Source organism: Phaenicophaeus curvirostris, chromosome 6 (genome assembly GCF_032191515.1).
Source record: "Phaenicophaeus curvirostris isolate KB17595 chromosome 6, BPBGC_Pcur_1.0, whole genome shotgun sequence".
Classification (NCBI taxonomy): domain Eukaryota; kingdom Metazoa; phylum Chordata; class Aves; order Cuculiformes; family Cuculidae; genus Phaenicophaeus; species Phaenicophaeus curvirostris.
Window position 1 is genome coordinate 40,454,481 of NC_091397.1, and position 12,447 is coordinate 40,466,927.

A 12,447-nucleotide genomic window follows, 5' to 3' on the forward strand; every position below is an offset into this window, starting at 1 on the left:
AGAGGAGAAAATTATTTGTAAGAATATAAGGTAGAACGCACATAGCCATCTGGTAGCAATCTTAAAACAGAAGTAATTAATTTCTTGTACTTCATGCAATCTCTTTGTGGAACTTGTTGCCACAAAGTTTATAGAGGCTGGAACTGTAATTGGATTCAGAAAGGGATTGTGTGGCTTCATGGTAGCTGGATTCATAAGGCTAAACAATCTGAATGCAGTCCTGTCACGAGTAACCTCATTTTTTTTAGGATTTCTGGAAGATTTAGGAGAAGGATCTATATGTTTCCAGTATCGTTATTTTTTATGCCATTTCTCAATATGTGTTTACATTTTCTTGAAAAACTTGGGAATTTTTGTAGTTGCATGTGGAATTACTTCTTAGAGACAGCTAAAGTTCTTTATAGCATTGAATGCACCTACCTTTACTCTCTGAGGCTGCATAGAGTGATACGTAGAAAACTATTACTGAGAAAGATCTGATAATATGAAATAAATAATATACCTTCTCTTTGTTTGCTTTAGGGCACCAAGGCTTGTTTGAACGCTCATCGCACAATGCAAGCTCGAAAGTAAAAGAGAGGAAACTACAAGGAACTTGTCCTCCTATTTGTCATGGAAAACCATGTTTGAGTGAAAGTAGTCATAGGTCCCCATTTTTTAATCCCCGGAACAGTTTTCACACAATACATTCAGAGCATAGTCCTGTGAAGCCGAGGATTATTACAGTGGTGAAACCCGGTGGACACACACTCAGAAGAATAACCTTGCTGCTCAACAGGAGATCAGTCCAGACCTTTGAACAGCTGATGGCTGACATTTCAGAAGCTCTGGGTTTTCCACGCTGGAAGAATGATCGTGTGCGAAAGCTTTACAATCTGAGAGGCAGAGAAATACAAAGCATCTCTGACTTCTTCAGGGAAGGTGATGCATTCATAGCTATGGGGAGGGAGCCCCTCACTTTGAAGAACCTGGAAGTGGTATTGCAGGAACTTTTTCCTGAAAATCCTTATGCTGCTTCTGCTGCCATTCATCAGAATGAGGAGCAGCCCCAACAACTGAAAAGCAGGCTGTATGAAAAGGCTTCAAAAGTGGACAGTGGCTTTGATGAGACAGAAACTGCCAAGAACTGCATTGATGGCTTGTCTCCCAATCTGGTAGCTGGGCATGAAGGAAAAAGTCAAACCAAGATAAAGCAAGAGGTAAAGATGAGAATCAAAAAAAAGTGGACTAGAGAGAACTGGGCTGGCGAACATGGAGGAAAGCCTTCTAGAAAAACCCGAGAAAGTGAGAGGTACCTTAGCCATGAGAGGAGTCCTGAGGAGGGATTAGAAGAGAGTTCAGAGGAGGTGGTGAGGTGTGAGAAGTGTGAACAGGAAAGGCAAGTGAGACAAAAGTTACAAAGGGAAAGGCGAGCTGAGACCTCTGTTGAGAACAGGGACCTGAGCACAGGTGCATGTCAGAGGTACCATATAGAAAGAAATGCAAAAATCAGGAATTGTCAAAAACCTTCAGAAACTTGTCTGGGAGATGAAGAAGTGGGTTGGAAAGATACTGGTTGTAGGAGGATGTGGAAGCCCTTACAGAGGCATGTTAATGAAGGGCTGGAGAAGCCAAAAAGGAGTATTGAGAAGGAAAGGGAAGTGGAGAAACATGAAAACCTTGGGAAGGAGGTAGTAAAAATCAAGAAGAATGCTGTAGAAGGGCTGCAGCTAGCTCATGAAGTGAAGGAAGAGAATGTAAGTAGCTGTGTAATGAACCAAAGTTGTTGGCTAAGGAAAGACACTCTGAGGGATGCTGAGAAGCCATCTAAAATGCAAAGGGAAAGTAGAGAAGGACAAAGAGCTAAAGAGGAATGTGCCAGAAGAGAGGGGAATATCATGCACAGAGAGAGTGATATGACACGGCGAGAAAAAACTGGGGAGCGCAGAGTGAATAAAGAAGAAATCAAGACTCAAGTGTTGGAAAATACAAGCCGGAGGCATGCCATTAAAAGCAGAACTGATGTGGAAAAACACTATGAGATTGGCAGAACTATTGGAGATGGGAATTTTGCAGTGGTGAAGGAATGTCGCCACTGTGACTCCAATCAGATCTATGCCATGAAAATTGTTGATAAATCCAAGCTGAAGGGGAAAGAGGACATGATGGAAAATGAAATTCTGATCATTAGGAGTCTCTCTCATCCCAATATAGTAAGCTTAATCGAAGTGTATGAGACAGAAGCTGAGATCTACCTCATCCTGGAGTATGTCCCAGGAGGGGACTTATTTGATGCAATTATAGAAAGTGTGAAGTTCACAGAACATGATGCTGCTGTCATGATCACTGACCTGTGTGAGGCGCTGGTTTATATTCACAGCAAGAACATTGTCCACAGGGACCTCAAACCAGAGAATCTTTTGGTAAGTATTGGAAAGCATATTGCATATATGCAGGAGTTGAATTTGTTTTCCTTTTAGTTATAGATCTTTGAATATTTTTAAGCAGAGATAATGTGCTGTGGCAGGACTGTTTTTAAAAATGAGTACAATTCTGAAGTGAAATTACCATTACAGTTTACCTCACGTAGATCTGCTGCGCATTGCAGGGAACAATGGATGTAGATAGAAATTCAAATAAAAATGACCTGGATGTCAGAAGTAGTGAGAATTTGTATTTTCCTGCAAATTAGGCTTGTTATTTATCATCTGACTTTTAGGTATGCCAGGGTGAATTTTTTTTCTGTGTGAAGCATGCACTTACTCATAAAGCATCTTCCTTGCAGACCCAAATTTATTAAAATAGTAATTTAGCTTATTCATTTAGTGAGCTTTTTTGTCCACTGCAGTCACACATCCTGCAGACTGCTTTGCTAGTCCTTTACTGGAGTGATTTCTATCTTATGACAATTTGTTTGCTTAGGAACAAAAGTAAGATACAGTTGATTGAAATAACCTGACAGTAAAATGTGAGCTTTTTGATGAAATAAAGCATAAAGTCAGCTCAAATACCAACTTCACACTAAAAAGAAAAGTTCTTTATTCCAACGCATTTATCAGGCTACATTCTTTGCATCCAGCACCGAGGGCAATAGAGTTGCTCACATGTGTGAATATTCATAGAAATGTTTGCAGTATTGACACTTTACAAGACACCCATTGTAGAACAGTAACAGTAAGCAACTCTCCCTTGCTAATTGTGTTACATTATTGTACTAGGGTTCAAAATTTCCTGATAGATGCCAAGTATTTGCCAGTCTCCAACAAACCAGATTTGATCTGCTGGTGGAAGGTCATAGGTAGCCAAAATAGAAGGTAATAAGTTATTTAGTCCTCTGTGCCGTTCATTTTTTTAAGGGAAATAATTTTGGTAAGAAATAACTGTGGATTTCTGGAAAAGAAAAAGTGGCAGTGTAGTCTGTATGACATGCAGAGGTTGAACAAGGCTGGGCCTGAGAGGTTTGCTCCCAAACTTTTTGACTAACCAATAGCATCTATTCTGGGTCCTGCTATGCATCCTGTGGTTTGTGTGTAAATAAAATACAATGAGGCCAAGTGGCTGGTTTTCTAGGAAGAAGTACGCATCTTGGCTCTGCCTTCATGCCTCAGTTTGCCAGTAGAACAAACTTCGCTTAAAACTGCAGGGCTTTTCCAGAAGCTGATTTTCCTTTATGAAACAGGCTCTGATCCTTCCTATTTGCTGAAAATAAGCTAGTGCCTGTGAAACACCTGAGACCAGATGCTTCATTTCACTCTATGATATGTAATCATCACAGTGATGCAGGTAAGCAAACAGAGGCATGAGACAGGTCCGTTCTGGTTATTTTCACATTGAGTTCACAGCACTGCAAACCAGAAATTGCTGGGCAGTGGCAAAGTTGTGTAGCACTGAAATAATCACGTCGCCCATTCTGACAGTCAGAAAATAATTTCAAGGACAGTCTGGCCCCCAACCTGTAGGTATTTTGTCATATGACTACAGTGTTACCCAAACACTATGAGAAAGAAAATAGTACCAGTTCCAATTTAACTTTGCTACTGATTGGCTGTGTTAGATATCATTTACATAAAGCATCTTTTTGAAGAGTAAGTCTGTTCAACCAGCCAAATGAGTTTATAAGCTCTTGACAGTGTTAGGTGTCTCATGTGCTATCTGATAAGCATCCCTATAAATACAGGCCATTAGAGCAAGTTTCTGTCTTTTCTGATTTTTTTAATGTGCTGCCTCTGACTCCTCAGAGTGTAGCACTAGCAGCAGAGTTGGAAGGAGAGCTGCTGCTAATCTTAATGTCAGCTAGTGCTGAACAATAACAAACAGCAGTGAAGCAAGTTTCATGGGTTCATCTGCTTTTGGTGGGTGAGGAGCTGAGGGCAGCCTTCTGGAGAGGAAGCACAACGCTAGAAATGCTGGCATTGTGCAGGGATGTCCTTGGTTGTGGGAACTCTTGATTCACTTCAGATTCTTACACTGCGGATGTTTATGTCTGGATTAGTCTCCATAGGTTTTCTTTGTACATAAAGGACAGAAACAGGTATGTACTTCTAGGCTGTTGACTTGTTTGTCCTACTTTGGGGAGTCTTGTCCCTTCTTTTTCTTGGGAACAGTTTTTCCCTAACCCTTTCCAGCAAACGAGAAATGGAAGATAAAAGAACCTTGATCTGTTTTACTAAGGAAATGCATTTGTCTACTGTAAACCTGCTTTGTGTGAGAATCTAACCATGTTCCTAATGGCTTTTCAATTTCCATCAGAGCTGACAGAGAAGCAGCAAACTGAGGAAAAACATATTTATGTAAGTTTCATGAAAATTAGCATCCATAGAAAGAAGGAAGACTATTTCTGTTCCTACAGAGGAAAAGGTGGAAATACACTTTGATGTCTAGTGAATTCTAAAATTATTGACACAGGAGAGGATTGGAAACCCATTTTAATTATTAGTTCATTGCACTACTGTTTCCCTATGAAACTGTCCTTTAGTTACAGATTTCTGTAACAGTTCACCACTAAAGATTTTTTATTCCCCCCTCTCTCTTTCACTGCTGTGTATGCCCACAATGATCAGGCTCCCTGTAGCATAGCTGTGAGGCAGAAGGTTGGTGACATATGCTACAAAACCAAAATCTATTTGGCAGCTAGTGTGAAGACAACTGCTCTGACTCTCTCTTATCTGCTAACAGCATCACCTGATACAAGACTAGGTGTTCATCAAGAAAACCTTTGCTACCAAGGATGAGCAGTGTGATATATTTGATCACACAAAGGAATCATAGAATCATAGAATAACCAGGTTGGAAGAGACCCACCGGATCATCGAGTCCAACCATTCCTATCAAACACTAAACCATTCCCCTTAGCACCTCGTCCACCCGTGCCTTAAACACCTCCAGGGAAGGTGAATCAATCACCTCCTTGGGCAGCCTGTTCCAGTGCCCAATGACCCTTTCTGTGAAGAATTTTTTCCTAATGCCCAGCCTAAACCTCTCCTGGCGGAGCTTGAGGCCATTCCCTCTTGTCCTGTCCCCTGTCACTTGGGAGAAGAGGCCAGCACCCTCCTCTCTACAACCTCCTTTCAGGTAGTTATAGAGAGCAATGAGGTCTCCCCTCAGCCTCCTCTTCTCCAGGCTAAACAACCCCAGCTCTCTCAGCCGCTCCTTCTAAGACCTGTTCTCCAGCCCCCTCACCAGCTTTGTCGCTCTTCTCTGGACTTGTTCCAGAGCCCCAACATCCTTCTTGTGGTGAGGGGCCCAGAACTAAACACAGGTGGTCTCACCAGTGCCGAGTACCAGAGGGAAAATAACCTCCCTGGACCTGCTGTTCACACCATTTCTGATCCAAGCCAAGATGCCATTGGCCTTCTTGGCCACCTGGGCACACTGCTGGCTCATGTTCAGTCGCTGTCAACCAACACCCCCAGGTCCCTCTCCTCCTGGCAGGTTTCTAGACAGACTTCTCCTAGTCTGTAGCACTGCACAGGGTTGTTGTGCCCCAAGTGCAGGACCCGGCATTTGGCCTTGTTAAACCTCATGCCGTTGAACTCACCCCAGCAGTCCAGCCTGTTCATATCCCTTTGCAGAGCCTCCCTACCCTCCAGCAGATCGACACTTCCACCCAGCTTAGTGTCGTCTGCAAACTTGCTAAGGGTGCACTCGATGCCTTCATCCAGGTCATTGATAAAGACATTGAAGCCAGTCACTTCTCTGATGCTACCTGGAGGAGCAGCATTTGCTGACAAGGTTTTTAACTAAGGAACTGTTGAATTCTACAGGTGCTGTCATTTCTTGACTTGTGGATCAGAAATGAATTTCAAATTGTAGTGGTTTTTTTCCAGGTTGTAGCTGAAAGAGATCCAAAGCCACATCTTTGTCTCCCTTTTGGGGGAGGTGGATGTATTTGTGTTTCTAAACTCATCCCTTCGTACAGTTCTCAAACATGTTAATGTGGCAATTGTTTAACATTCAGCTTTATAAATAATGTAAGTATTATAGCTTTCTACTAGTTTGAGTTCCCTCCAACCTTTTTCTCTCTCTCAGGTTTTCATATATGTGTGAGAACTTCAAGTATAGCATGTTTCTCATTTAACTTTGCTTTTGTGACACTATTTATGTGTACACAAGGTGCTGTCAAATGTTTCCAAGTGCGTTTGAGTTAAAATACTAATAAACCTGTCAAGAGCTTCCAGTACGACAAACCTAGGTAGGGAATTTTCTGTAAGATTTTTCATAGAGATTCTTCTAGCTAGAAGCAGGGGTTGTCTGAAACTCAGCCTGTAAGTGAAGCTTTTTCTTTAGCTTTGTCTATTTCTAATACACAAGAAGTCCAATAGGCTACCTTGCTTTCATGATGTCTGTATGAAGAATCTGTGCCTCCATATGTGCATACAAATATTAATGTGCAGACAAATATTAATGCCGTAAATCATCATCTTAACCACCCCGATGGATTTCAAAAATAGCTGTGAAAACAAAATGAGAACACAAAGAGCTGGGAGTCACCAACAGACAGGAGAAAAGGAAAAGATCAATTAGTCCTTTTTCTGAAGAGGAACTTAGCTTTGCATAAGTGTATTATAATATTTTGGATATGACTGGGATAACTAGAAATCTCCAGACAATGTTCTAATGTACTGCTGTCACACCTGCATTTGAGAACAGCGAGCAATTCTTACTGCCTTTAGTCCAAGTCTACTAGATACTGGCTTCCCTTGCAGTTGAAGGATAGAAGTAGTTTTATTGCTTAAACTGGCTGTCTATAGCAAGTGTACTTAATACTGGTCTTCAGTATTTCAATTAAACTAAACAGTGGGTAAGAAAAAGTGATAATTTTTAATTGCTTTTGGAACCATTCTTTGTAGTTTTGAATGAAGAAGCAGTAACGGCTGCCTTTTAGGTGTGACAGTGAGGCTGGTATGTTCATTTAATGTTATTGGATTTGCTTTGTTCCCACCATTTCACAGAGAACACACTGTAGATGTCAGAGGCTAGAATTCTCTTGAGCAGATTGTACATTTCCATGATATAGCTGTGAGTAAGTGGTCTAGCCTCAGGAAGGAGTAAAAGCAACCTGAGAAAGCTTTTTTTTCTACAGTGAAGCATATTTACATGCTCAAGGTGATGCCAGATGATAGAAAGTAGACTGGATAGTACAGAGGTGGGGATGAAGGGAATGTTTACTCTATCTGAACTGACTTTGAGTTGTTCTGAGCACTGTGTTAGTGAAGATGCTGAAGAGTTCTAGGCTGAGGTTTTCAGGCATGCCAATAGGTTATGTGATGCCTTTGAAATGTCTGTCACAAAGTTGTGGAAATATACCCCCACATTGTTCCTATCTGTTTTGTTGTTGGGTAAAATGAAAACTTCACGGCTTTATCCTGGAAGAACACGTGGTGTAGTGTTGCCACCTTGTGCTGTGGTGGGAGATTAGGAGTCTGACGTTTTGATAAAAGAAAAAGTAGAACAGTGTATTTTACAAAGCAAGATACTTCTTGCTGATTTAGTGGCTGGGATTAGGACCTTTATATTCTCCAGCCTCCCCACCTCCCTGCTGGTTTCTAAAAATTTGTGTAAGTGTTTCAGTACTATCTTAGTACAGGTACCATTCAGGGTATTAGTTGAAATTCCAAGTGACATAATTTCCTTATGTAATTTTAATAGCTTTACTTATACAATAGGAAAATATGTTAATGCTCCTATTTTCATACTATATATAAAATTGAGCATTTTAACTCTGAGATTTTGTAGTATTCTACCACTATTACCACTATTGCTAGAATATAAATCCTGTGGACAGATGCTACCTTAGAAAGTAACTGTTACCTTTGTAATTCATTTTTCATTTTTGCCAGCTCTTGTGTCCACTGTGCATGGTGGCAAGAAATCATCATGATGTAGACTATTGTAATAGAGAAAATGACTATGACATTTTAACTTCCTCCTGCAGAAGTTTTGACTGCATGGTTGTAGTAAAATTTATTTTCAGTTTCAAACTGAAAAATATTTTTTCTTGGTAAAACAGGAAAAAAATCCAAAAGTTTTGCGTAATAAAAACTAGAAGAGTGTTTATGTTTTCTATAGAGAAGATTAAAAGCTGTTAGTAGGCTATAATGTGTCATGTTGTAAAGTGATGTTTTTTCATTTAAAAAGTCCCAACTACTTGCTTAAGAAAAATTGGATGAATACTTACAGTTTCTATAAAGATGATAAATAGGAATTAGTCTACTGTGATGTAGGAGAGCAGTTTTTGTCCCATAGGTGTCCTTAGTTGTCATACAGGCCATCTTGAATTTTTGGCTTTCTTGAGCACTGTCTGATGGCAAATATGAGATGTTGAAGCATGGAGTATATGTGTTGCATTGTAGTCCAGTTTGTCCTTTCAAAACCAGAGTCCGGATTTCCTTGACTCTCTTGTAGACATTAAAGCTTCTGATCTGTTCCTCATAGTTCCAGAGACGGAACATTTTTCATTTAAAGCAAATTCACGGCACTTCGTACCTCTTAAAGAATATTCAAATAATTAGTCACTGGCATTCAGAATACTGATGTGTTCAATTATACTGCAACAGTCTTCGTGGCTTGGCCTTTGAATATAGAATAATGGAATGGTTTGGGTTGGAAGGTACCTTTAAAGGTCATCTAGTCCAATCCCTCTTGCAGTGAGCAGGGATGTCTTGAGGTAGATGAAGTTGCTCAGAGCCCTGTTCAACGTCACCTTGAATGTTTCCAGGGATGGGGCATCTACCACCTCTCTGGGCAACTTGTTCCAATGTTTCACCACCCTCACTGTAAACAATTTCTTCTTTATATCCAGTCTGAATCTACCCTCCTTTAGTTTAAAACCATTACCCCTTGTCCTGTCACTACAGGTCATAATAAAAAGCCCATCTCCATCTTTCTTACAAGCCCACCTCATGTTTTGAAAGGCCACAAGAAGGTCTCCCTGGAGCCTTCTCTTCTGACTGAACAAGCCCAACTCCCTCAGCCTTTCCTTGTGGGAGAGGTGTTCCATACTTCTGATCATTTTTGTGGCCCTCCTCTGGACCCACTCAAACAGGTCCATGTTTTTCCTGTGCTGAGGGTTCCAGAGCTGGCTGCAGTAGTCCAGGTGTGGTCTCACCAGGGTAGAGTAGAGGAGTGTAATCACCTCCTTTGGCCTGCTGACTACACTTCTTTTGATACAGCCCAGGATACAGTTGGCTTTCTGGGCTGCGAGCACACATTGCCAGCTCATGTCTTGTTTTCCATCCACTGGTATCCCCAAGTTCTTCTCCACAGGGCTGTTCTCAATCTCTTCATCTCCCAGTCTGTATCAATACTGGGGGGTTGGCCCTGACCCAGGCACAAGACCTTGCACTTGGCCTTGTGGAACCTTGTGAGGCCTTGAGGCCCACTCCTCAAGCTTGTCCAGGTCCTTCTGGATGGCAGCCTGTCTCTCAGGCATGTCAGCTGTACCACTCAAATTGGTGTCAACTGCAAACTTGCTGAGGTTGCACTTAATCCCACTGCCTATGTCATTGACATATTTTGTTTCTTAAAATAATATTGCATGAACTGTATTACAAATTAATGCTAAAGACGCATGCATACAAAATAAGAATGTGAAGAAGTGTTTCAATTGCTTTCCAGGTGGATGTAGTAGATGGGAACTGCTGAAAAGATCCATTTAGGAAGTCATTCTGCATGTATCCATTTCTCTAGCTCTTACTGTGTGATGACTGTGACACATTTATTGTCAGGGCAGCAGGTAGAAAGAGTAATTTGCAAAGAAAGTAAAGCTTTTGTTTCTTTGTTTTGTTGGGGTTTCTTTTTGTTGTTAGACCATTACGATAGAGATATACTTTTCAAGTGATGCTGTAAAGTCAGTAATTTTCCTAGGAATATTGCATTTAAACATAGATGACCATAGCATTCTCCTTTGCTTTTCTGGGAGAAAAGAAGAGTTACTTTCCCAAGAAGAGATAATAACATTTAATTGACTCTTGGGTTATTTTTTTCTCTTCCTCCTTTTAGTTTCTTGGAAATTACAGTGTACTAGAGTTTGTAGAGCAAAGTTTTCTTTTTCCGTTATTGCTTGTCCTCTTAAAAATATGCACCCTCTTAGTGTATATGGGGGAAAAAATACTTTCTGAATACTATTAATCAAAATACGGTTTCTATTTCATGTTGCTTTACTTGAAGGCACTATTATTAGAACTTCTTCCTGTTTTTTATTAACTTCTTCCTTTGTCTCTTGCTGTCTTAAAATGCATCTGAACCAAATATATGCATTTTTTTGTTGAGTATAGGTTCAGCATAATGCAGATAAATCTACTACGCTGAAACTAGCCGATTTTGGCCTTGCAAAGCAGGTTACAAAACCCATATTTACTGTGTGTGGAACACCAACGTATGTTGCCCCTGAAATACTTGCTGAGAAGGGTGAGTATATATATTTACAATTTTTCAAAAATCATACAATGACTCTAAACTTTCTAATAATGGAAATATTCCAGAATGTTTCAACCTACTGATATGTTTGCGCAGGGTAGGAGGTTGGCTAGCAGTGTAATCTGTGAAAGGAAAAGAAACCTTTTAGTTTTTGACAAATGCAATCATGGCATCAGCCATGTTTGCATTATTAATGTATATGGTGATATAACTCTAATTTCCAAATGGACAAGCTGTACAATATCATAGATGGTAATTGCTGAAGTGGGGAATTGAGCAAAAAATTCATGTTGCAGTCTGAGGGTGACTTTCTAAGGCCCCTAATGATACAAAACCATTGTGAACATGTATGTTAAACTTACGTAAAAAGTCAAAACATGTTTCACATCAGAAGAAATTTTGGAAATTTCATACCCGAAAAGATTTAGACCTGAAAAGGAGTCAGTTTTGTTGATGACTCAAGCAAAGCTATTTCTGGTTTTTGTTCTGTGGAGCTGGGTTGTACATCTCCAGTTATATCCAGTTTCAATGGAAACTTGGCACTCTCTTAGTGCTCTTTTTTTGAAGGGAATCTGAGGAGGACTAATTTAGAAATATATGCTCTGTTTTCTCAATTAGTCTCCAATTGACACTGGCCTTGTGAGACAGTGTTTGTGAAACATGTTTATGAAGAGAGGCACTTTATGAGAGCTGTAGTTATTAACAGGCAGAGCAGCTCAGCTTGTAAGTGTGATGTACCAGCCACTTATTCTTCTGCTGAATATATCTTTTGAGAAACTGAGCAGAGCTGTGTTTCTTGGAAAACAGAATGAAAGAGTTGTGAGTTTTCTTTCTAAAACAGGACTTTTGGTTTTTCTTCTCTTCCTTAGGCTATGGGCTTGAAGTGGATATGTGGGCAGCTGGTGTGATCCTTTACATTCTGCTCTGTGGTTTTCCCCCTTTTCGCAGTCAGGAACGTGATCAGGAAGAGCTGTTTCAGATCATACAACTGGGTCACTATGAGTTCCTTTCCCCATACTGGGACAATATTTCTGCAGGTAAGATTCAAGATATATAGCAGATCTGAGAAGCGACAGACTTCTTCCCCAGAGTGGGAAGAACATCGTTTTGCTTAGGACAGTGAGCTCAGTGAACTTCGAGGTGTCTCTTTGGTGTGATTAATTTCCTTTCAATGTGAATTTAGTTCCCTGGTAGTATCGATTAGGTCTGATTGATTTAATGTTTTTCTCCCTTTCTGAGGCAAAAGCAAGGATTTTCCTCACTTTGCTTATATGAATCATCTCGGTAGAAAACAGTACCAAATAATCTCCAGGGTTATGTTACATTGTAAAGATACAGGCGAAAATCTCAAGAGCTGAGAATGAAATCCTTGCTCTGCAGAATGCAGTATGCATTTTCTATTGAGATCAGTGGAGTCTACATGTGGTAGTTTTTTCCTTCTTGGAGGCTAGTATAGTGTCTTTTGTGCACACTTCAGTATCAGAAATCCTAATCCTCATCTCTCCCTAAACAGTCTTTTGAAGAATATGCTCAACAGCATCCTATGGCTTT

At 40.4% G+C, this 12,447-nt stretch overlaps 2 protein-coding genes across 3 annotated transcripts in view; one reads left to right on the forward strand and one right to left on the reverse strand.

Moving 5' to 3' along the window:
• The window catches only part of STAC (SH3 and cysteine rich domain), a 598,932-nt gene that overhangs the window by 434,042 nt on the left and 152,443 nt on the right, over positions 1 to 12,447 (reverse strand). The window lies entirely within an intron of this gene.
• The window catches only part of DCLK3 (doublecortin like kinase 3), a 31,829-nt gene that overhangs the window by 13,360 nt on the left and 6,022 nt on the right, over positions 1 to 12,447 (forward strand). For both annotated transcript variants that reach the window (XM_069859856.1, XM_069859857.1), the window contains exons 2-4: positions 523 to 2,402; positions 10,755 to 10,887; positions 11,766 to 11,933. In XM_069859856.1, the coding sequence (XP_069715957.1) occupies positions 523 to 2,402; positions 10,755 to 10,887; positions 11,766 to 11,933 (2,181 nt within the window). The remainder of the gene's footprint in view (positions 1 to 522; positions 2,403 to 10,754; positions 10,888 to 11,765; positions 11,934 to 12,447) is intronic.